The 20,591-nt window shown below is 64.4% G+C and overlaps 3 protein-coding genes across 13 annotated transcripts in view; 2 read left to right on the top strand and 1 right to left on the bottom strand.

Moving 5' to 3' along the window:
• The window catches only part of PNPLA7 (patatin like phospholipase domain containing 7), a 57,520-nt gene extending 46,998 nt beyond the window's left edge, over window positions 1-10,522 (top strand). For 2 of the 4 annotated variants that reach the window (XM_045082812.1, XM_045082811.1), the window contains 10 exons: window positions 5,008-5,164; window positions 6,554-6,670; window positions 6,782-6,851; window positions 7,718-7,834; window positions 8,275-8,423; window positions 8,828-8,980; window positions 9,080-9,190; window positions 9,618-9,702; window positions 9,891-9,994; window positions 10,163-10,522. In XM_045082812.1, coding sequence (XP_044938747.1) covers window positions 5,008-5,164; window positions 6,554-6,670; window positions 6,782-6,851; window positions 7,718-7,834; window positions 8,275-8,423; window positions 8,828-8,980; window positions 9,080-9,190; window positions 9,618-9,702; window positions 9,891-9,994; window positions 10,163-10,189 — 1,090 coding nt within the window. In that variant the 3' untranslated portion in view covers window positions 10,190-10,522. Of the gene's footprint in view, window positions 1-5,007; window positions 5,165-6,553; window positions 6,671-6,781; window positions 6,852-7,717; window positions 7,835-8,274; window positions 8,981-9,079; window positions 9,191-9,617; window positions 9,703-9,890; window positions 9,995-10,162 lie in introns of those variants that run through there. The other 2 variants (XR_006607486.1, XM_045082813.1) reach the window with 2 other exon arrangements.
• Window positions 10,523-11,121: 599 nt separating this feature from the next.
• Window positions 11,122-20,349, top strand: NSMF (NMDA receptor synaptonuclear signaling and neuronal migration factor). Of its 8 annotated transcripts, XM_045082824.1 has the most exons (16): window positions 11,123-11,364; window positions 11,839-11,900; window positions 12,585-13,091; window positions 14,196-14,271; window positions 15,132-15,137; window positions 15,453-15,521; window positions 16,406-16,458; window positions 17,021-17,110; window positions 17,608-17,732; window positions 17,944-18,027; window positions 18,119-18,152; window positions 18,261-18,331; window positions 18,484-18,563; window positions 18,732-18,834; window positions 19,055-19,130; window positions 19,221-20,349. In XM_045082824.1, exons 1-16 carry the CDS (start codon window positions 11,294-11,296, stop codon window positions 19,316-19,318), a joined length of 1,605 nt encoding a protein of 534 aa, XP_044938759.1. In that variant the 5' UTR covers window positions 11,123-11,293; the 3' UTR covers window positions 19,319-20,349. The 8 variants fall into 8 exon arrangements, with proteins under 8 accessions (XP_044938763.1, XP_044938759.1, XP_044938764.1 ...); XM_045082828.1 differs by lacking the exon at window positions 17,021-17,110 and having other exon boundaries at window positions 11,122-11,364; XM_045082825.1 differs by lacking the exon at window positions 15,132-15,137 and having other exon boundaries at window positions 11,124-11,364.
• The window catches only part of LOC123392826 (collagen alpha-1(III) chain-like), a 12,192-nt gene continuing 11,483 nt past the window's right edge, over window positions 19,883-20,591 (bottom strand). Inside the window, exon 5 of the mRNA XM_045082926.1 lies at window positions 19,883-20,229. Within this exon, the coding sequence (XP_044938861.1) occupies window positions 19,883-20,229 (347 nt within the window). The remainder of the gene's footprint in view (window positions 20,230-20,591) is intronic.

Genomic DNA, 20,591 nt, shown 5'->3' with positions numbered 1-20,591 from the left:
AAAGCCCTGTGGCCGTTCCCTGAGGCAGTTCTCTGCCTGCCTAGCCCTGACGGCGTGTCCGGAGGGTCCCCGAGACTGACCCGCGCGGTGTTGGCTGTCCGCTCGTCTGCGTCTCCAGATGGCGCTCCTATTTTGTGTGTTCGGGTTTTGTTCCGTTCTTCTGTCCTTCATCGACCTGTCACCTGCCGCCCAGCTCCCCATCACAGCTCGTCCATCTGTCCGCCCATCCGTCTGTCCTCCGTCCTCTGTCTTCTGTCAGTCCCTCTCCCTGCTCACCACTCCCAGTTCCAGTATGGTTCCCACACTGGTCCCGCTGGCTGTCCTGTGTCTCTTAGTGGGACAACGTGGCATGTGTCCTTGCATGGGGGTGGCCGTACGTCCTTCCTCGTAGCTGCTGTGGGCTGGGTGTCCCGGACGGCTGCCCAGGCTGCCCCGGAGCACCGCCTCCTCTCAGTGCGCTCGCCGCCCTCCCGGACGGCCTCTGCGTCTCCGAGTGTGGGAGCCACACCCCCCAGGCCTCCCACCACCTCTGGGCTCTGCGGGTTGCTTTCCAGTCCGGCCGATGGGACGCGGTCTTGGAGTCTCGCTCACTGTCGTCCTGGGACCTGCCTTTGTCCCGCTCGCGTTCGGCTCTTTTTCTCAATTCCCGGCTCCCCCCCACCGACACGTGTCTGGTTTGGGTCGCATTCCTGCTCTACGCCTTTCCTCGAGAGAAGGAGGAAAAGTTTGAAAAGGCTGCGTAGCCGAAAATGTCTTCAGGGATGATTTGGGTCTGGTATCCAGGCTGGAAGTGATTCTCCGGGATGCTGCCATTGCCCTGTGAGCTTCCAGTGTCGCTGCCGGGACGCCCGGTGCCGCTGCATTCGTGAGGCCTGTTTTCTCTGAGAGCTGTGGGGGTCTCGTAGTTCCTGTCCCTGCGGGGACTTGGCCATGTGCCTTGGGAGCCGTCTATCCATCCACTACCCTGGGTGGGCTCAGGGGCCCTTCCACATTTGGAAATCATTACCTTTGGCCCTGAGGAATGTTCTGTGTGTTCGCCCACGCGGGCTCTGTCCTCTGCTCCTGGCGCTTCTGGCGCTCGGTCAGGCACCCGAGATGGGCCCCCAACCCTCCTGTCTTTCATCTCCCTTGTTGTCCATCTGTCTTTTTGGTCTGCTTTCCAGGTGATTTTTCTCAAATAGATCTGCCAAAATATTTCTAATCCCCGGGGCCCCTGGGTGGCCCAGTTGGTTAAGCGTCTGCCTTCAGCTCAGGTCGTGATCCTAGAGTCTCAGGATCGAGTCCCACATGGGGCTCGCTGCTCGGCGGGGCGTCTGCTTCTGCCTCTGCCTGCCGCTCCCCTCTGCTTGTGCGTGCGCTTTCTCTGTCAAATCAATAAACAAAATCTTTTTAAAAAACCTTCAAAAAACATTTCTCCTGCCTGAGTGCTCTTCTGTGGTGTCTTCTCTGTCCCCCAAGCGCAGTGCTGACGCGCTCCGAGGATAATCACGCAGCCGTCTCCCTGGCCTCACCTTCCCGCTCCGGGCAGGCTCACGGGTGGCTTTGCTCGCTCAGCCCTCGGAGCGCAAGGCCACATCAGCGGTCCTGTCCTGCGGGGCGCGGTGCACGGTCTGCCACACTGCTCGCCCCGGTCCCCGCCGTGGTCACCTGAGGGATTGAGGGGGAACGGCTGTGACTTCTCGCAGAAATCTTCCCGCACGTTCCGCGCTTTCCTCTCCCGCTTGCGGGGCTCCGGGCTCCGCGTACGCTCCGCGCCCCCTCCAGCGACGTCCGGCGTCCACGCTCCCACACTTTGCCAGCCCTCAGTGTCATCCGGACTTCGAACTGTCACACGCACTGGGGGGGCTCTTCCTGGGGACGAGTGAGCTCCCGTGCCTGCCGCGGCCACTCCTGTCCCTTGGTTTGTTTCATAGCATTTGCCTCCCTCTTGTGCGTCTCCCTGGTGGCCTGTCTTTGTTACTGATTCAGGGGACTCGTTCGTGGAGTCGGAACTCAAGTGTTTTGCCGGGTATGTTTGTTGTTAACGTTGTCAGCCTTTGACTTCTCGTTTTCCCAGTGGTGTTTCTTTGATGAACAGGTTTTAATGTCGATGTGTATGAGCTGCCGGAGTGAGCCCAGTTTTTAGTTTTGCTGAGGTGTGGTTTTCCATTTTGACGGTGATTGTTTCTGGTGTTCTGAGCGCCCTTGCCTGCCCCAAGGTCACAGAGGCATGCTGTCCTCCTCCGGGAGCTCTGTGTGTCCGGCTTGTACGGGTCTGTGGCCCACCTGCCGTTGCCTCGTGGCAGCCAAAGCTGTTTTGTAGCCGGTAAAGGCCTCCCGGCCCCTGAGGTCACTGTGTCACCCGCATGGCTCTGTTGTGTGTGTGTGTTTTAGGACACACGGTCTCGACAGCCTTTTGGTAAACCTTGACTTCAGGCCCTGCACATCTTCTGTTTTGTTTTTTGTTTTTTTTTTTTTTCAAAATTGTCTTTGGCTGCTCAGGTGCTGGCACACACAGGAAAGTGTCTTAAGGGCTCCTTCCTCCTGGGGTGAATGTCATACTTTGAATTTCAGGTTCGCAGTGTCGTCATCAGGGCGCAGAAACACACAGCAGATATGTGTACCTCGCTGCTGCGTCTTACAGCCTTGCTAAATTCATGAGTTCTAGTGACTTTGGTATAGGCTTTTTTTTTTTTTTTTTACATTTCCTGTGTACGTTATATCTTTTGAGAATCAAGGCAGTTTTTCTCTTTCTTTCTGGATTATGTTTATGTCTTTTGTTTCTTCTTCTTCCTGCCTTGTTGCCATGGGAGGGAGAGCGCTGGCTCCTGTCTCGAGTGTGGTCTTGCCGCAGGCTGGGAGTCGGACGGAAGAAGTGCCCATCCTTAGCCTCTTGCGGAGGGTGCGGCGTGAAGGGGTGCTTTGGTGTCTGTTAAAGTGCTGAACTACACTGAAGTTTCAACAGAAACTAACACTTTACTCTGGGGAGAGACTCACTTGCCCAGGATGCGCCGTCCTCTTTAAACCCTGCTGGCCTCCCTGTGAGTCTGGGTGCGCTTGTCCTTTCTTGAGGCGTGTGTGGGTTTGTTTGCTGGCTTCAGAATTGAGTTGGGAAGTGCTGCTGCTTTTCCTATTTTCTGAAATTTTTATGTAAGATCTGTGTTACTCTTCCTTACATGTTCAGTAGCATTCACTAGTAAAACCATCTGGACATACGATTTTCTTGGTGAACATTTAAAGAATCAAAGGCTCAGTTATGTTGACGGTCATAGTACGATTCAGATCTTCTCGTGTCAGATCTGGCGCGCGACGCTGTTGTACGGACGTGTCCTTTCCATCTCTTCTCACCTCGTGAGACTCACACCTGCTTCTCGTGCGCTGACTGGGGCGTCCGCGCGGATGTGCGCTTTCTCACTCCTGAGCCTCCCCCCAGGCGGGTCCCTTCCACCGTGTGTTTGTTTCCTGGTTCCTTAATTTCTGCTCTTCTCTGTATTATTTCCGTAATTTGACTTGGTTTAAATCGTTGTTCTCGTGCCAAGTGGTGGCGTGTGGATGTTGTGTTGTGACCTCAGAGGACAGAGAGCCCAGCCCTCCTGCACCGCACCTGTGGGGACAGCCTTCTGTTCCCGGGCTGCTTGGAGTTTCTGTCTCGGGTTTCCAGCAACGTGGCAACAGCTTTTTTTTTTGATTGATGCTTGGAGTTCATGGTGCTCCTTTAACCGGAGGCTGGAAGTTGATGGTCAGTTCTGTCCAGACCACCGTCTGTCCCTCCAAATACTGCTTCTGCCCTACCCCTTTCTCTTCTTCTGGGCTCCTCTGCCCGATCCAGATCCCATGCAAACTCTAGGCACTTGCACGTCAGCTCTGGGGAGCGGTCTCCACGGCCGCCATCCTGGGGTGTCCTGTGACTCAGTGAGCGTCGTCTTCTGCCACATCTGTGGGGGGCTCTCGGCAGTGTGCCTGGCCCGCTGCCCGACCCACCGGTCGCGGTCTTCACGTCACACACTGGATCTCCACTTCGTTTTTTTAAGATCTTATTTTTATTTATGAGAGAGAGAGACAGCGAGAGCAGGAACACAAGCAGGAGCAGTGGGAGAGGCAGACTCCCCGCTGGGCAGGGGAACCCTGGGATCCTGACCCAAATCAAAGGCAGACGCTTAACCACTGAGCCACCCAGGCGCCCCTTAAATATTATTTTTAATAGTGTTAAACTATGCATGCCGTAAAATTTACCATTTTAAATATTTTTGACTGTAAAATCTGGTGGCATGAACGGCATCCGGAGGGTCGTGCAAGCATAACTGTTCATCCCGCACTGAACCCCTGTTCTCCAGCATCTGTGTGTGTGGCCCTGACCCCTCCAGGTCCCTCAAGTGAGGGGACCCTCGTCCTTCCGTGTCTGGCTTCTCTCACCAGCGGGAGGCGTTCGTCCACGTGCACCTTTCCAAGCCAGGCCACGTCCCTCGAACGCACAGGCCGTGCTCTGCTCACTCCTTCACCTGTCAGGCACACAGACCCCTTTGGACGCCAGGGCTGGCTGGGCACAGCTCTCTGGAGCCTGTGCCACGTCTCCTTGGCTCTCTCACGGCCCACCCATCTTGCTTGTCCCCTCCTAGCTGTGGTCCCGTGGCCTGGTCTCCTCTGTGACTGGCGACTGGAGGTGGGCATCACCGAGGAGGGAGGAGCAGTGGCTGGAGGCTCGGGGCGGTGGCTTCGGTCCCACACTAGCTTTCCTGTTCCTGCGCGGGCTCGTCCGCGTCCACCCCCACCCCCATCAGGAGCCCCTGCAGGGGCCTCCGGGGGTCTCCTGCCTCCCAAGTCTGTGCGGAGCCTGTTGAACTTCTCATCCCAGCAGTGTCCACGGGGCCGTGTCTCGGCCCATTTTCTGTGACTTACACAAGGGGCGGGTACCGAGGAGGAGGGGCTGGCCTGGGAAGACCGACCATCTCGGCCGCCTTTGCTGGTGCGCGGGACGGTGCCGTGCCCGGTGACGGTGCCCTCCATGCTCTGTGCTCCTGGTGAGTGTAGAGGCTGTGCCCAGGTCGGCATCATCCGGGCCCTGACGGATTGCGGCATCCCCGTGGACATGGTTGGAGGGACGTCCATCGGGGCCTTCATGGGCGCCCTGTACGCTGAGGAGCGGAACTACAGCCAGATACGGATCCGGGCCAAGCAGTGGGCTGAGGTGAGGGGCCTCGGCCCGCCCTGGAGCTCAGCCCCATGTCCCCATAGTGCCGTGGGGGCGGGAGGACATGGGGAACTTGGGCCCCTGCTCGCGGCTCTGCGGGCTCTGGCCTCAGAGCGGGGTTTGTGGGGTGGTGGGGGAATGGGGAGCACAGAGCAGGAAAGGACATCAGTGTTGGGGACTTGGTTCTCCATTTATCAAGGTGACTGAGGTCCACACGGAGAGGTCAGCACCATTGAACGGAGCGTTTCATGTTCCCTGTCGTTCAGCTGAGGGTCTGGCCAGGCCAGGTGGGCGCAGCCCATCCCTGCGCCTGCTGCTCTGCTTCAGCGGTGGGAAGGGACCTTTGGCCTGCTGCCCTCCTTGTCCTCAGTGTGTGTTGGGTCGTGGGGCCCCCTGGGAGGCCGCTCTGCAAGGCTGGGTGGGCTAGATCCCGACCAGGCTGTCCTCTGTCCCTGCCTTTCTGGGGGGCCTTTGGCCGCCTGCCACGTCGAGGGCGGTGGGGGGCGGGGATCTCCAGGCTTGGCTCTGCAGGCTCTCTGGTGCCAGATTTCTTGAGGAGTGAGGGCCTTGCTAACCACGGACGACCCTGGAAGTGCTGCGCTGTCCAGAGTCCCTGCCCTGCAGCAGCACACTTGTTCCCTCTGCTTGTCCCAAGGCAGGGTCTGTGTTCTGTTCATCTCCGTGGGAGCACACTGGGGGGCACCTCACCCTCAGCTGGGGCCCCACATCACACATGGCCTGTGCTCTGGGCACTTCCACCTTGACTCTGGCCACTCAGCGGCAGGGCACATCTTTCCTCTCCATCCCCAACCCTTAAGAAGTGAGGCAGCCTTGAACCCAGGCATTCTGGGGCAAGGCCGGTGCTCCCTGCCCAGTCACGTGTCCCGCTCCCTGCAGGTCTAAGTGGCCCCCGTCTTCACTGAGGAAGGATGGGCCTCAGTCCCACCAGAGAGACAGGGTTAGGGAGTTTTGGCAGAAAGGGCCCTCAACAGGGCCACCCTTTCCCAGAGCCCGATGGAGTGTGTGCCATGGTAGCGTGTCAGTGGTGCTGGAGTGTCAGGGTCAGCCCCAAGCCTGCTGGGGCAGGGCATCTCCTCCCGGGGAAGCCTTGATGGCTTGTACTTGCCACTCTTGGGGACCCCAGCAGGGAGCTCTCTCACCCAGTCACCTGCTGGCGTTGGTCCTGGACGGGGCTTCCTCCAGAACTCCCCGAGCAGGCAGTGAGAGCCAGGCGTCCGCGGGCACCCTTGTAGGACCCCCAGGCCCTGGAGCTCTGGCCCCGCTCCCTTCCCCTGGGGTCCCCTGGGATCATCCACTGCCTGTGCCAGAAGCGGGGGTGAGGCCCTCACCCTCTGCAGGGCCGTCACGTGTGCCTTGCCTACTCAGGACATGACGTCGGTGGTGAAGACTGTGTTGGACCTGACCTACCCGATCACGTCTATGTTCTCGGGCGCCGGCTTTAACAGCAGCATCTGTAGCGTCTTCAAGGACCGGCAGATCGAGGTGCCCCCCGCAAGCAGGGGCCTCCCTCATCTCTTTGAGCCTCCAGGGCTGCAGGGCAAGGGTTGACAGCGGGGGCGGATGGCCCTTCTGAGTTGTGCCATCCCCGTGCAGGACCTGTGGATCCCCTACTTCGCCATCACCACGGACATCACGGCCTCTGCCATGAGGGTCCACACGGACGGTGAGCACCTCCTCCTTGGGTCCCGATAGGGGCTCAGACATGCACGGTGGCCCAGGCCCCCTCCCCCCCCCACCCCTCCACCCTCGAAGCGTGGGTTAGGGGAGCGGTACTGAGGACCTGCTCAGGGGGTTGGGGCCGGGGAGGGGGGCAGGCAAAGAACCTAGAAGCTGTCTGAGCCAGGGGAAGCACCAAGATGACCCAAGGAAGGCAGCTCAGGGAGGTCTGGACCCAGAGAGGTTCCTGCCGTGAGCGTGTGGGTCGCGAGATAGCAGTGTGAACCGAGAGCAGAGACGGACAGGGCAGAGGGCACACTTGTTCCCAGGGTGGGGGTGGAGAAGGGCACACTCAGGCCGGGGGTGGGGGGTGGCGAGGGGCACATGGAGGGCGTGTGTTTTGTGGGCTCCAGTCAGCAGCTGGGGGGAGACTGCTGAGCTGGGGACCGTGAGGCAGCCAGTAGGTGGGTGGCAGCCGAGGGCCCTTTTCTAAGGCAGAGTGGTTTGTAAGCTGAGCGCGTGTGTCTCCTTGGAGGTGAGTGGGACCGTGGGGCTCACAGGAGGCTGCGGCACACACAGCACAAAGTGGGGAGCCTGTAGAGCCGGCAGGGCCTCCCCTGGGCCTCTGGCCCTCCACATTCTCCCTCTGTGGAGAGAGCCTCTCTGGGGGAGGAGGAAGAACAGGAGGTGTGTCTGTCTGTCCAGGCCTGTTGTCATCCACCGGACGTCAGACATGTAGACTTCAGAGCCCCGCACTGTCAGCGCTCTAGGCCCAGGGTCTCGGGCAGGAACCCGGTGTGGGCAGCGAAAAGCTCCCCTCCCGTCCCCTTGGCCGGCCCCGGTGCCAAGCCCTCCGCCCTGCCCCTCCCCCAGGCTCCCTGTGGAGGTACGTGCGCGCCAGCATGTCTCTGTCAGGCTACATGCCTCCCCTCTGTGACCCCAGAGACGGACACCTGCTGATGGACGGGGGCTACATCAACAACCTCCCAGGTACTGGGGCCACCTCCACTGCCGGGGAGCCGGAGGCACACGGTTTCCTCCGTGTGTGCTCGTGGAGCCCCGAGAAAGTGCACAGACGCGTGCAGACGGCAGCCCTTGTGTGCACACTGGGCCGTTGTGCGCCCCCAGCATGTGGCCGTTTGGCAGCTCAGCCGCGCCTGGAACAAGGGCCAAGCAGAGTTGCTGAGAACAGTCATGGCCCGTCTGCACCTGCGGTCGGAACTAACTGCCAGGAAGGGCCAGGGTTGCTGTGGGTGCCCCCTCCTTGGGCACACCTGCCACCTGTTGGATAGCTCTGTGCATCAGTCCAGGCGTGACACTGGACCCAAGCCCTTCTGGCTCTTGCAGGCTCTGCCCCGCCCCTAGCCCTCCTCCCCTCTGGGGCTCTGCAGGCCTGTCCCAGGCGGTAAGCACGGCTGTCTCCTCCCCAGCGGATGTGGCCAGGTCTATGGGGGCGAAGGTGGTGATTGCCATCGACGTGGGCAGCCAGGACGAGACGGACCTCACCAACTACGGCGACGCGCTGTCTGGGTGGTGGCTGCTGTGGAAACGCTGGAACCCCTTGGCCACGAAAGTCAAGGTGGAGGCAGAGCTCTGCCCGGGGCCCGGGCGGCCAGGGGCTCCTTGTGGCTCCTCTGTGCCTCTGTCCCTGAGATGCCCAGCATGGCGCTGTGGGCGGAGGAGGGCTGCAGTGGTCTCCAGGCTCCAAGCCAGCAGGGGTGCGCTCACGTGCTCCCTGTCCGTGTCGGGAAGCCTGGCTGGACCAGCGCTGGGGTGGGGGAGCAGGCCCGTTCCCCGCCAGGATCCCCTTCCCAGGAACCCTGGCTGGGCACCGCCCTCCTCCCAGGCCTAGCAGAGACATGTCTCCCCTTGGGAGAGGGAGGGCACGGGTTGGGGTGTGAGGCACAGGTGGCTGCACCCGCCTGGGGGCCGTGGGGCCAGGGGGGCCCAAAGAGCCTGGCTCAGACGCTGTGAGGGCGGCAGGTGTTGAACATGGCGGAGATCCAGACGCGCCTGGCCTACGTGTGCTGCGTCCGGCAGCTGGAGATGGTGAAGAACAGCGAGTACTGTGAGTACCTGCGCCCCCCCATCGACGGCTACGGCACTCTGGACTTCGGCAAGTTCGACGAGATCTGTGTGAGTGCTGCTGGGGCGCGGTGCCCACCTGCCCTCAGGTCCAAGCCCAGAAGTGGGGCCTCCTGACTCCTGCTCCCCGGGTCCCTGGTGTGTGTGCAGGAAGTGGGGTACCAGCATGGCCGGACAGTCTTTGACATCTGGGGTCGGAGTGGCGTGCTGGAGAAGATGCTGCAGGACCGACAGGGGCCGAGAAAGATGAAGGCCTGTGACGTGAGTGCCTGACCTAGCGCCCCTCCCTCCCTCCTGGGACCGGCCCTCTGGCTGTCTCAGCGGGCCTGAGAGGTGCAGGGCTCCCTGCAGCCTGCGGGACCTCGGCACACACCCCCACCAGGGCCAGAAGATGGGGGCAGGGGCACGGCCCTGTGGGAGCCATCTCTTGGCCTCTGCCCTGACATCCATTGTTTTTCACTGTGGCTCTGCTGCTCATGGTGGGACAGGGTGGGGATCTGCTCTGGCCTCTGCGCTTCTTCTAGGCCCTGCCCTGCCCCAACTCCAGGGGGCTGAGCACCTCAGCAGGCTGAGACCACAGAGGGTTGCGCAGAGGGGCTGCGGACTGGCCAGGCAGCCAAGGGCTGTGGTGTGGGGACCAGGGGAGCTGTGGCCTTGGCCACATGTCTCTTCCACCTCGGCCCTCCAGGTCCTCACCTGCCCCAACGCCTCCTTCACTGACCTCGCCGAGATTGTATCTCGCATTGAGCCGGCCAAGGCAGCCACAGTGGATGGTGAGTCGGGGCTCAGGATACACACCTGCATAGCTGAGGGTGACTTTGGCAGTGTCCCCTTCTAACCTTTGGCACGCCCCACAAGCTGTCCTGGCCACTAGGCCCTCCCAGCAGCCCCGCGGCGTGATGACCGCTGTGGCACAGCCCCTGCCCTTGTGGGGACCAACACAGCCCTCCCCTGTGCCCAGACGAGTCTGACTACCAAACGGAGTATGAGGAGGAGCTGCCGGACGGCCCCAAGGATGCGTATGCGGACTTCCAGAGCGCCCCGGCCCGTGCAGGCTCGGACTCGGTGAGCTGTCCGGACCTGCCTGCACGCCTGGGCTGAGTCAGCTCTGAGGGCTCTGGGCGGGCCAGCTGCTCACTCCCTGCTGCCCTGCAGTGCAGAGCCAGAGAAACCTGGCCTAGGGTCAGCCGTCCAGGCTCACCCCCACCCTGACGTCGTGCTGTTTGCTTCCAGGACGACGAGTCCTCCCTCCAGCATTGAAACCCCCATCTGGCTTCCCAGAACTGCCCCGGGGCTGCTGCTACCCATGGCACTCAGACCGCGATGGACAGAGGTCTCGCCTCCCGTGCGCCCTAGAGCAGCTCCCGTGGAGGGCCTCTCCCCCAGCCTGCCAGCGAGACCGGGCGGGGAGCCCCCTTAGTCAGCCTCCCCTGGGCTGGAGGTCCAGCTGCGTGGTGGACCTGGGACTGGGGCACTGGGTTCGGACAGCAGTCCCTGGGCTGTGCCCCCCACTGTGGGGCCCGGTGCCTCGGACAGGTATTGGAGTCCCCTGTGCACCTGCTTAATGTATCAATAAAGATGGATCCGACTGTGTGTGGACGTGTGCCTCGCCGAGTCCCTGTGGCGGAGAGCAGCCCGCCCTGTCACTGGTGCACCCTGGGGGAGGGGGCAGGGAGCATCGCCTGCTGTCCTCCGAAGCCACCAGGGGAGGGGGGACCCCAGGCACCCCCGTGACCAGGCAAGCAGGACGCCCAAGGTCCGCGCGGGACTGGGGAGCCCCCCCAACCGAGGAGCCCCCTCCTGACCTGTCGGGCATCCTGCCCCGCAGAACTATGCCGCCCACACCGAGACCGGGGAGCCCTTCTGTAGAGAAGGAGGGACAACTCCGGCCCCGCGTCTTTGGGGCCCGCAGCCCCTGCAGGTCTCCAGGGGCACGAAGCCCCCCAACCCGAGGGCCTAGGCGCTTGCAGTCAGGGGACCGCCGGCCTCAGTGTCTCCGCGCTCCCCCCCCAGCCTCCCCCCCCCCAAGCCGGCACGGTGGGCGGAGCCACCTCCCCGGTCCCCTCCGGACGACCCCGCCGGGCACCGACGTCACGGGCGGCCACCCCCAGGCGTGACGTCGCGGTGGGCGGAGCCCCGGGCCCGCCCCGTCCGTGACGTCGCGGTGGGCGGAGCCGCCGCCCCCGGCCCCGGCCGCGCTCTCCGGGTGCGGCGGGACTCGCGGACGGCCCGGCGCGGCCATGCGGGGCCCGGGCCCGAGCCCCAGCCCCAGCTCCGGCCCCGGCGCGGCGCGGCTACCCCGGCGGCGGCGGCGGGCGCGGGGCGCGCTCTGAGGCCGGGGGATGCGCCGCCGCCGCCGCGACCATGGGCGCCGCCGCCTCCCGGAGGAGGGCGCTGAGGAGCGAGGCCATGTCCTCGGTGGCGGCCAAAGTGCGGTGAGTGCGGCGGCCCGGCCGCCGGGGCCCCGCGCCCGCCCCCTCCCCCGCGGCGTCCGCCCCGCGCCCGCCCCGTGCCCCGCGGCGGGGCTCGGCGCCGCGTCTCCCTCCCCCACCGCCGCCCCCAGCTCGGCGCGGCCGCGCTCCCCAGACCGCTGTGGGCGACGCGCCCGACCTCACGACCCCCGCGCGCGGACCGCGCTCACGGAGTGACGGCGGCCGGACGGAGCGCTCGCCCCGGCGCCGGCCGCTGTGCCCCGGGACCCGGGGCGGGGGGCGGGGGTCCCCGGAGCTGAGCCCTGCCCGCGCTGGGTTTTCTGGGGGCGGGACGGCACCGACGGCCGTGAGTGACCCCGACCCTTCCCCGGCTGGTGCCCAAGGGCTGGGTGGGGGGTGGGGACCCCAGCTCCCTTCTGAGGAGCGTCCAGAGTGACCCGGGTGCACTGAGAGCGCACCCCGCTGTCCACCCTCCAGAGCAGCCCGAGCATTTGGCGAGTACCTGTCCCAGAGTCACCCTGAGAATCGGAACGGTGCAGGTAGGGGCATTGGAAGAGGTGCCCGGACGGGGTTGGTCCGCAGCGCACCCCCCTCCCCCGCCACCCCCACAGCCTAGGGATGCTGTCCCCTGCCCCAGGCCTGGCCCAGCTCCAGGGCCGGGAGCAGGCAGCAGGAGCTGTCCTGCTGGGCTGGCTTCCTCACGCCCCCTGCCCTCCCTGGCCCAGAGCCCCAGGAGGAGCTCAGAGTCACTCATCACCATGGCACCCACCCAGCCTGGGCCGTTGGCATGGCAACAGGCCTCCTGGCACCCCCAGGGTTGGCACCGCTGTCTCTGGGGGCCAGCTGGTGGGGGGGAGGGGAGAAGTTGGCACTGGGCGCATGGGTGCAGTGGCAGGCTGGGAGGTGGCATGTTCATTCCTGTCTCCCCCCTCCCCCCGCGTCAACCACAGGTAGCATAGCCTGTCCCCCCAGGCGCGCACACACCCAGGGCTGGGGGCCCAGGTAGGAGGAGGGTGGGAGCCTCCGAGAGGATACGCAGGTCACAAGCACCTTTTCTGAAGATGCCAGGGGCTTAGAACTTGGTCACTGGGGCTGCAGGGCAGCCCAGCCGCCCCCCCACCACCTGGGCCAGGCACTCACTGGGAGTTCCCTGCCCTCACCACACCAGGAGACGGGGAGGGCAGGGCCAGAGGGCTGCCGTTCACCTGGCACCTCTTCCCCAGACCACCTGCTGGCTGACGCCTACTCTGGCCACGACGGTTCCCCCGAGATGCAGCCAGCCCCCCAGAACAAGCGTCGCCTCTCCCTCGTCTCCAATGGCCGCTACGAGGACAGCCTCTCAGAGGAGGCTGTCCGTGGGAAGCCGGCCGGTGAGGGCCCCCAGCCCCGCGTGTATACCATCTCCGGGGAGCCGGCCCTGCTGCCCAGCCCGGAGGCCGAGGCCATCGAGCTGGCCGTGGTAAAGGGGCGGCGGCAGCGGGAACGGCACCCCCACCACCACAGCCAGCCCCTGCGTGCCAGCCCCGGGGGCAGCCGCGAGGACGTCAACAGGCCCTGCCAGAGCTGGGCAGGCAGCCGCCAGGGCTCCAAGGAATGTCCCGGATGCGCCCAGCTGGCCCCTGGTCCCAGCCCCTCCCCTCGGGCCTTTGGGCTGGACCAGCCACCCCTGCCTGAGGCCACCAGCCGCCGCAAGAAGCTGGAGAGGATGTACAGTGTCGATCGTGTGTCTGGTGAGGGCAGGCTCGGGGGCAGGGTGCTGATGCTGGGGTATGGTGGCCACAAGCACTGTGAGGCTTGGACAGGTGGAGGGTGTGCAGGGGCCCAGCGGCACCAAGTCAGTCAAGGAGTGCTTCCTGGAGGAGGGCGATTAAGAGATTCTCGAGGGTGGAGCACACAGAAAACATGGCTCAATTAGAATATCAGGCTGCGTCTGGGGAGTCCTGGGGACCAGTCTCTGCCCTGGGCCCCAGCCAACGACGTTCACAATAACCTTGGGAAGCACATAGTGTCTGGGGCCTGGCCAGGTACTGTGGTGCTGTGCAGGTGGTCGGTGAGCCCTAAAGGCTTCCTACGTGGAGAAGCGGCCTCTCAGGGACACTTGAGCAGCCCCACGCCTCCCGGCTCTGGGGTCACCTCCTGGAAAGCAGCGTGCCGACTAGCTGCGCCCTCACATCATCTCAGGCTACCTCCTGGTCTTCCCAGTCCGCAGCCTGCCTGGGCATCAGGGCACAAGCCAGGGGTGTGGGCAGTTCACCTCCATGACCTCATGCTCCTCTGATGGACAGAGCGCAAGGGTTGGGGCTGGGGTCAGGGTGAGAAAGTAGAGCAAATTTTTATCTGCCCCGGGTAGGAGCTGTAGGGGTCCTGAGAAGGGGCAGCCCTCAGCGGGACTGTCTCCACACCGGGTGAGCGCCTCCACCTCCCCCCTCCTGGAATGGTCCAAGGGAGTGGAGTGGGTGGCCTGCAGAGAAGGCCCCGGAGCCCCCAAGAGAGGCTGCAGCCCTTGTCCCCGGCCTGTGCCTCCTCTCCAAAGGGCAGCGAAGTGAACCCTTTCTCTGGGCCCCTGGACACAGGCTGTGCTCACAGAGGCGCGCGCTTCCGCCGTCAGCAGCCCCAGGGGGAGCTGGGCAGAGACCGACCTTCACGAAGCTGCTGAGCTGTCTTGGCGTGAGCCGGCACATGTTACCTTACAGCCTCACGCCAGCGTCCGCCCACCTGGGAGAGGGCTAGGGGACCCTGGTGCTTTTCCCCCACTGGCTTGGGCAGAAGCAGCCCCTTCCCTGGCAGCTTCAGGAAACCCCCAAGCCACCCTCGTCCCTCCTTCTGTCTTGCAGATGACACCCCCATCCGTACGTGGTTCCCCAAGGAAAACCTCTTCAGCTTCCAGACCGCAACCACAACTATGCAAGCGTGAGTCGTACACCTGCTGGGTGTCCACGGCGCGGGGCCCGGGCCTGGGGCCTCTTCTTGGTGCTCAGGAACTACTGCCAGACCCTCTCCCGCCCGCGAGGCCCACCTGGGTGGCTGTTTCCGAGCAGCCCCACGTGCCCCTGTCCTACCACGTCTGCCAGATGGGACACAGTCTCAGGGAAGGCGGGGCCGGCTGCTGTCCAACCCCAGCCTCCCCCTGCCTCTCGCTCGCCCCATCCGTCATCACCCCTGCCTTCCCCACGGCCCTGCCCTCTGCTTTCCTGGCCCTCCCCTGTCCTTCTTGGTCCTCTGGGGACCTGGCCCCGGGCTGCAGCTGCTGCCGTCTCCGGTTGGGGTGGTTCTCCTGGGCGCCGCCTCACCTCAGCTGCCGAGACAGCGGTCTCCTTGTATTTTGTGCCTCTGGGGGGTCACTCCCCAGGCGTCCCTGTGGGGGCCTGCTCTTCTCTATGACACATACCTGGGTTTTCGGACGCGGAGTTCCTTTTGGAGAGGCACTGTTGGCTGCAGTGTCCCCCTTATGCTACTCCAGGGAGCCCATCACTGCCCTCAGGCTGGCTGGGAGTGATCACCTTGGCTGCCAGGCCCAGAGCCAGCAGAAACAGGCCTCTGTGCCCACCTGACCGTGTCCTGGCACCTGGTAGCATGGGCCCGTGACCTCCTCATCCACCACCCTTGCGCGGGCTTCCCACAGCACAGCTGGTGCCCTGCTCGAGCCTGGAGTATGAGTGAGGGACCCCCGGAGTCCATGACAAGGGCAATAACAGGGAACCTAGGGGGCTGTGGGGTCGTGGCTCACTATGTCTTCTTTCTCACGCTGCCCCTTCCCGCCGCTCCTCCAGCATCTCGTAAGTACTCTGTGGGACCTTGAGCCTAAGAGCACTGGGGTTGTCCCTGGGGGACCCTCCCACCCCCAAATAGGTTTGGGCAGGCCAGGGACCTGGGCCTTGACTGTGAGGGAGTGCCACGTCCCAGCAGGCACCACGGCCACAGCAGGGCCTGCCAGGAGCCGGGCGGAGGACAGGGTGAGACAGGCCAGGGTCCTTCTGCCTGGCCCGGCGCCCTGGATGCCCCTCCAGGCCCTGTGCTCACGCCTCTGTCCCCACGTCTCAGTCCCCCCTACCTGCGGCCAAGGGCAGTGCTGACTCGTGGTGGTTTCTCAGGGTGTTCAGGGGCTGCGCGGAGAGGAAGCGCCGGAAACGGGAGAATGATTCTGCGTCTGTAATCCAGAGGTAGGGCCTGCCAGCCACTCGCCACCAGGGTCCGTCTCTTGTCTGTGCTGGTCTGGTCTGGGCCCACTGGGCCCTGGCAGACCTGATGGGGGAAGGGCGGTGGCGACCACTGGCCTGGCCCTGCTCTGGGGACGCAGCAGGCAGGAGAGGTCATGGAACATGGGCCCCCAGACCTGTGTTTTGGGGGTACGTCGACAGTGGAACTACAGGCAGTTAGCCCACCCCTGTCTCTCTCTGACCCTTGAGCCCCAGAGCTGTGAGGTCAGCAACAAGGCTTGTCCTCCCTGAGCCCACCTCAGAGCTGTGGCCAGAAACCGTGTCCATCTTGGACCCTGGACCTTGGTAGGGCACACATTTGGGGGTAAAGACAACCTGTCTCTGAGGTGACCCAGGGCCGTAAGAGCATGGAGGGAGTGTCTGCAGGTCCCAGTCCTACCTGGGGCTGGTGCAGACAGTGGTGCTGAGCACAGGAAGCAGGAGCCCTTGACCATTTGGCGAGGGAGGCTGGTGGGGTTCAGAGAGGGACTGGAAGGGTGGGCAGTGGGGGTGGGGGTGCGTTCCTGAAGGCAGGAGGGTCACCAAGGGGCAGGGTCCTGTCATGGGGCCAAGAGCAAGAGAAGGTTTGATCATTGTGCCTTTGTCCTGGCAGCAAAGGGGAGCCCTGCAAAGGTGTCAGCCTGAGGGACGGAGTGGGATTTGCTTCGGAGTGGGCGGTGGGCGGTAGGCTAGTAGGGGAGCGCAGGGGCACGAGGCATTTCTTTCCTGAAGAGGTGACGGCAGACCCGCCAGCTGCGGGCAGTAGTGCCAAGCAGGGAGCATGGGGGACTGGTCCACCGCCCACCCACTCTGGCGGTCCTCACCAGCCCCCCATGTTTCTTCCCCAGGAACTTCCGCAAACACCTACGCATGGTCGGCAGCCGGAGGGTGAAGGCCCAGAGTAAGGCCCAGGGCAGGAGGGTGGGCAGGCACGTGGCACTGCTCTTGGCCGGCTGGGGCTTTGCGGGCTGCTCGCTGCACCAGAGAAACGGGGGTCCCCACCGCAGCCCCACCAGGGAACCCTGGACTCTGGCCCCGCCCCTAGCCTTGCGACAGAACCCCTGCCTCAGGCTCAGCTTAGGCTCCAGGCCCCACCCCCAAGCTTGCAGCACAGCCCCACCCCAGGCTCTGTCCCACACAGATCAGTGCACAGGCCCTGCCCCCAACCGTCTGCACAGATCCGGCCTCTACTGGTCTTAGGCCCCAGACCCCACTCTTCCTTCGCCAACACCCACTGGGGTCTTGGGGCACCAGCCCCTGCCCCAGCACGCCAGACTCGGCCCACAGGCGCCCCAGACTGACGCCCTCCGACGTCCTAGCCACAGACCCTTCCTCCCGCTTTCCCAAGTGGTGCCCCAGAGCCAGGAGCCAGCCCTGTTCTGGGTTGCTGAGGCCCAGGGTCAGCTCAGGCTCTGCCCCTCCTGCCCCAGTCCCGCCGCTGACCTGCTTTGCTCTCACTGCAGCGTTCGCGGAGCGGCGCGAGCGGAGCTTCAGCCGGTCCTGGAGCGACCCCACCCCCATGAAAGCCGACACTTCCCACGACTCCCGAGACAGTAGGTGCCCGGCCAGGCCGGCCCACCTGCCCCCAGAAGCGCCCCCCCAGGCCCCAGCTCCTGTGCTCCGCCAGGCAGCCCTCCTGCCTGGGCAGCTAGGCTTCTGCGCTTCTGCCCTCTGAGCCTCAGCTTACCCATCTGTGAGGTGGGGGTGCCTGGCCCCTTCTATTTCGTGGGCAGGGTGCTGTGTGCTGTGTTGGGAGACCTGGGAGGCCAAGGGCTGCCCTGCCGGCTCCTGGTTCCAGGGCCCCGGGGGGCCTGCCCCGCTGGCATTGTGTGGGGGTCCACAGGGTAGCCGCATATGGTGGCAGCGGCCAGTGTCGCTGGTGGTGGCCTTTGTTAGGCTCTGTCACCCACCCTGGATTACTTGCTGACCTGGAGGACCCTCCGGGAGCCTTTATTTTGGGTTCCGTCTACTGCTCATGTCTGCGGGTTCCAGCTGGGACTGGAGGTGCTACGAGGGGTCCACAGCCCTGGTGACCCATCCTGCCCCTCAGGTAGTGACCTGCAGAGCTCGCACTGCACCCTGGGTGAGGGCTTCGAGGATCTGGACTGGGAGACGGAGAAGGGCCTGGAGGCAGTGGCCTGTGACACCGTGGGCTTTGTGCCCCCCAAGGTCATGGTGAGGTCGGGTGTCTTTATGATCTTCCTGTTCCAGCCAGTCGTGGGCTGGTGGGGGGTTTCTCTTTCGTCCAGGAGCCCAACAGGCTCTGCCTGGAAATGATGCAGCCATCACAGGCTGCCCAGCAGTGGGGGGTGACCTCCTGGGACCTCCCACCGCCCACTGGGTCTGAGGCAGCTGGGCCCTGAGCCGCCCCCTGTGCTGTCTCCAGCTCATCTCCTCCAAGGTCCCCAAAGCCGAGTTCATCCCGACTATCATCCGCAGGGACGACCCGTCCATCATCCCCATCCTCTACGTGAGTCCCTCTGCGCCAGCCCCGGGGCTGGGGGTGGGGGGCCGCGGCCTGAGAGGGGCCCTGACCAGAGTGTGGCCCATGTCTCTCGCAGGACCACGAGCACGCAACGTTTGAGGACATTCTGGGTATGTGCCCCGTGGCCCCACTGTCCTCTGATCCCGTGTGGGGCTTCACCTACAGGCCGTGGGGGGCGAGGGGACCCTGGGGGACAGCTCACACTCCTCCCTCCCTAGAGGAAATAGAGAAGAAGCTGAACATCTACCACAAAGGGGCCAAGATCTGGAAGATGCTGATTTTCTGCCAGGTAGGGCTCAGCCCCTTCCTGCTAGGGGGACGAGGTTCTCGACAGAACGTGCAGCCTTCGCACACCGGTGAACGAGCACGTGTCTGTGTGATGGGGGCCACGAGTGGACGCCCTCTGTGTGCACCCCACGTGGCCAACCCCGTCTCTGACAGGGCGGCCCAGGACACCTGTACCTGCTCAAGAACAAGGTGGCTACTTTCGCCAAAGTGGAGAAGGAGGAGGACATGATCCAGTGAGTGGGCCGCCCGTGGAGGCGGCGTCCGTGTGCACACGCCGGCCCCGCGGTCCCTCCCCACGATGCTCCTGTCTCCAGAGCCGGGTCCTGGGCCCTGGCCTGCCCCTCCTCACGCGCGGGGGCCTGGGCTGGAGGCTGCTGGTGACCCAGCCCCTCCCGCACCAGCTTCTGGAAGCGCCTGAGCCGCCTGATGAGCAAAGTGAACCCGGAGCCAAACGTCATCCACATCATGGGTTGCTACATTCTGGGGAACCCCAACGGGGAGAAGGTACAGGGACCCCCAAGCCCTGCCCCAGGCCTCTGGAGACCCCGGACCCACTACGAGAGTTGACAGCCTTTCATTTCTCCTTCCGTTCTCCTCTCTTCCTTCAGCCCCTAGAAGCCCCTTGTGCTTGAGCCCAGTCAGTGGTGGGGGGTTCCTGCTCCCTGAACACCATTCCCCCATACCTCCCCTGCCCTGAAGTCATGGCCCCGCCCTGCCCTTTCAGCTGTTCCAGAACCTCAGGACCCTCATGACCCCTTACAAGGTCACCTTCGAGTCCCCGCTGGAGCTGTCGGCCCAAGGTGAGCTTGCCAGGGCCAGGCTGGTTCTCCGCCTGAGCGCTGGGGCCCGGGGGTGAGGCCTGAGCCCTGGTCTTTCTTCTCGTACCCCAGGGAAGCAGATGATCGAGACCTACTTTGACTTCCGGCTGTACCGACTGTGGAAAAGCCGTCAGCACTCGAAGCTGCTGGACTTTGAGGATGTTCTCTGAGGGCCGGGACCCCCACCCGGCTGCTTCCACGGACCAGTGGCTGGGGCTGGGCCACTTGTATGCGCCCCAGGACCGCGTGGGTCCCCACTTCAGGGCACCCCCAGATGTCGCTCAGGTTCCCTCCTGGGGGTCTGGCCCTCCCTGCACCACAGCCCACTGAGGTCAGAGCCCCTGTGGCCCGGGACCAGCCTCGCCCCCGTGGCCAGGGCTTGCTTGGCGGCCGGGCACCGATGGGGCCTCGGCCCTGCCCCGAGGCACCTCCTCTCCTCGGGTCCGTAGACATAAGTGCAATTTTCACAGCCCCGGAACAGTCCGGAGGGAAGCAGCGTGACTAGTCGAGTAGCTGAGTGCTGTGGTACCAGTTACGGTGTAGACAACCCAGCCCCGTGTGTGTCCAGGACCTCGTCTGCTCCCCGCTCCTCTGCCCTGCCCTATTTGATCACCAGCACCAGGGCGGCCCGTCGGGGGAGCAGTGTCGCCCGGCTGCCCGGCCTGGCCCCGGCCGTGGCCGAGTCCCTGATGGTGTGCGCTTGTACCTTCTCGCCGCCCCTGCTTCCTCTGACCTCAGCCGCGCCGGCCCAGCAGGGGTGCCTGGGCAGCAGGGGAGGGGCGCGCCTTCCCTTGTCCCCGAGGAGGCTCTGGGTTGAGCTGGGCCCCCCCGGCTCCCCGTCCTCCTGCACCCGCCGGGCCCCCTGATGCCGTGGTGCGGCTCAGCTTTTGCCAGCCTGGGTCGTAGCCCTCTCTCAGTGCAAAGGTTCCGCAGGGGTGGGCCGGGGCTGGGCCCCGGTGGGTGGGGACCCCGCGGCAGCGCTGAGCCACGGCGGATTTGGGGCATGCGGCCCAGCTGGGGCCCAGCAGGGCCGGCTCTTGTATGTTGCTGGGGCTCGGGGGCAGGCCCCCCTCCGCAGAGCCTGGGTGTGAGGACACCAGGCTGTGCCCTCAGCTATGGGAGGAGCAGGGGCATGTGCTGGGCTCTGAAGGATGTACGATACCCCTTAGAGTGACCATTAAACCCGACCCTCTGCTGCGGCCGCCTGGCTCTTCTCTCTTAGCACCGCCCGCTACCTTCCCGGACCCAGAGACCTCCGGGCCCATGGGTCCAAGTTTGCCGCCGTGGCCCCTGGACAGAGAGGCCGGGTGGGGCCCCTAGACCTCCCCTGCGAGCAGAGGGACCCTGTGCGGGCTGCCGGAGGCTGTCGGGAAGTGAGTGTGGGCCCAGCTGGCAACCCTCTCCCGGACGAGCCTGTGCTGATGCTGGGTCCCGTCGAGCCTG

This window comes from Mustela putorius, unplaced genomic scaffold (genome assembly GCF_011764305.1).
Source record: "Mustela putorius furo isolate JIRA1106 unplaced genomic scaffold, ASM1176430v1.1 tig00000596_pilon_pilon_pilon, whole genome shotgun sequence".
In the NCBI taxonomy this organism is placed as follows: domain Eukaryota; kingdom Metazoa; phylum Chordata; class Mammalia; order Carnivora; family Mustelidae; genus Mustela; species Mustela putorius.
This window is presented reverse-complemented; position numbering and strand designations above follow the sequence as displayed.

What these genes read in the sequence shown, in the direction of transcription:
- NSMF (XM_045082824.1), top strand. Translation starts at nt 11,294, where the DNA reads ATGGGCGCCGCCGCCTCCCGGAGGAGGGCGCTGAGGAGCGAGGCCATG. An exon ending in TCGGTGGCGGCCAAAGTGCG is followed by an intron (nt 11,365 to 11,838) that starts GTGAGTGCGGCG and finishes TCCACCCTCCAG; the next exon opens with AGCAGCCCGAGCATTTGGCG. An exon ending in TGAGAATCGGAACGGTGCAG is followed by an intron (nt 11,901 to 12,584) that starts GTAGGGGCATTG and finishes CCTCTTCCCCAG; the next exon opens with ACCACCTGCTGGCTGACGCC.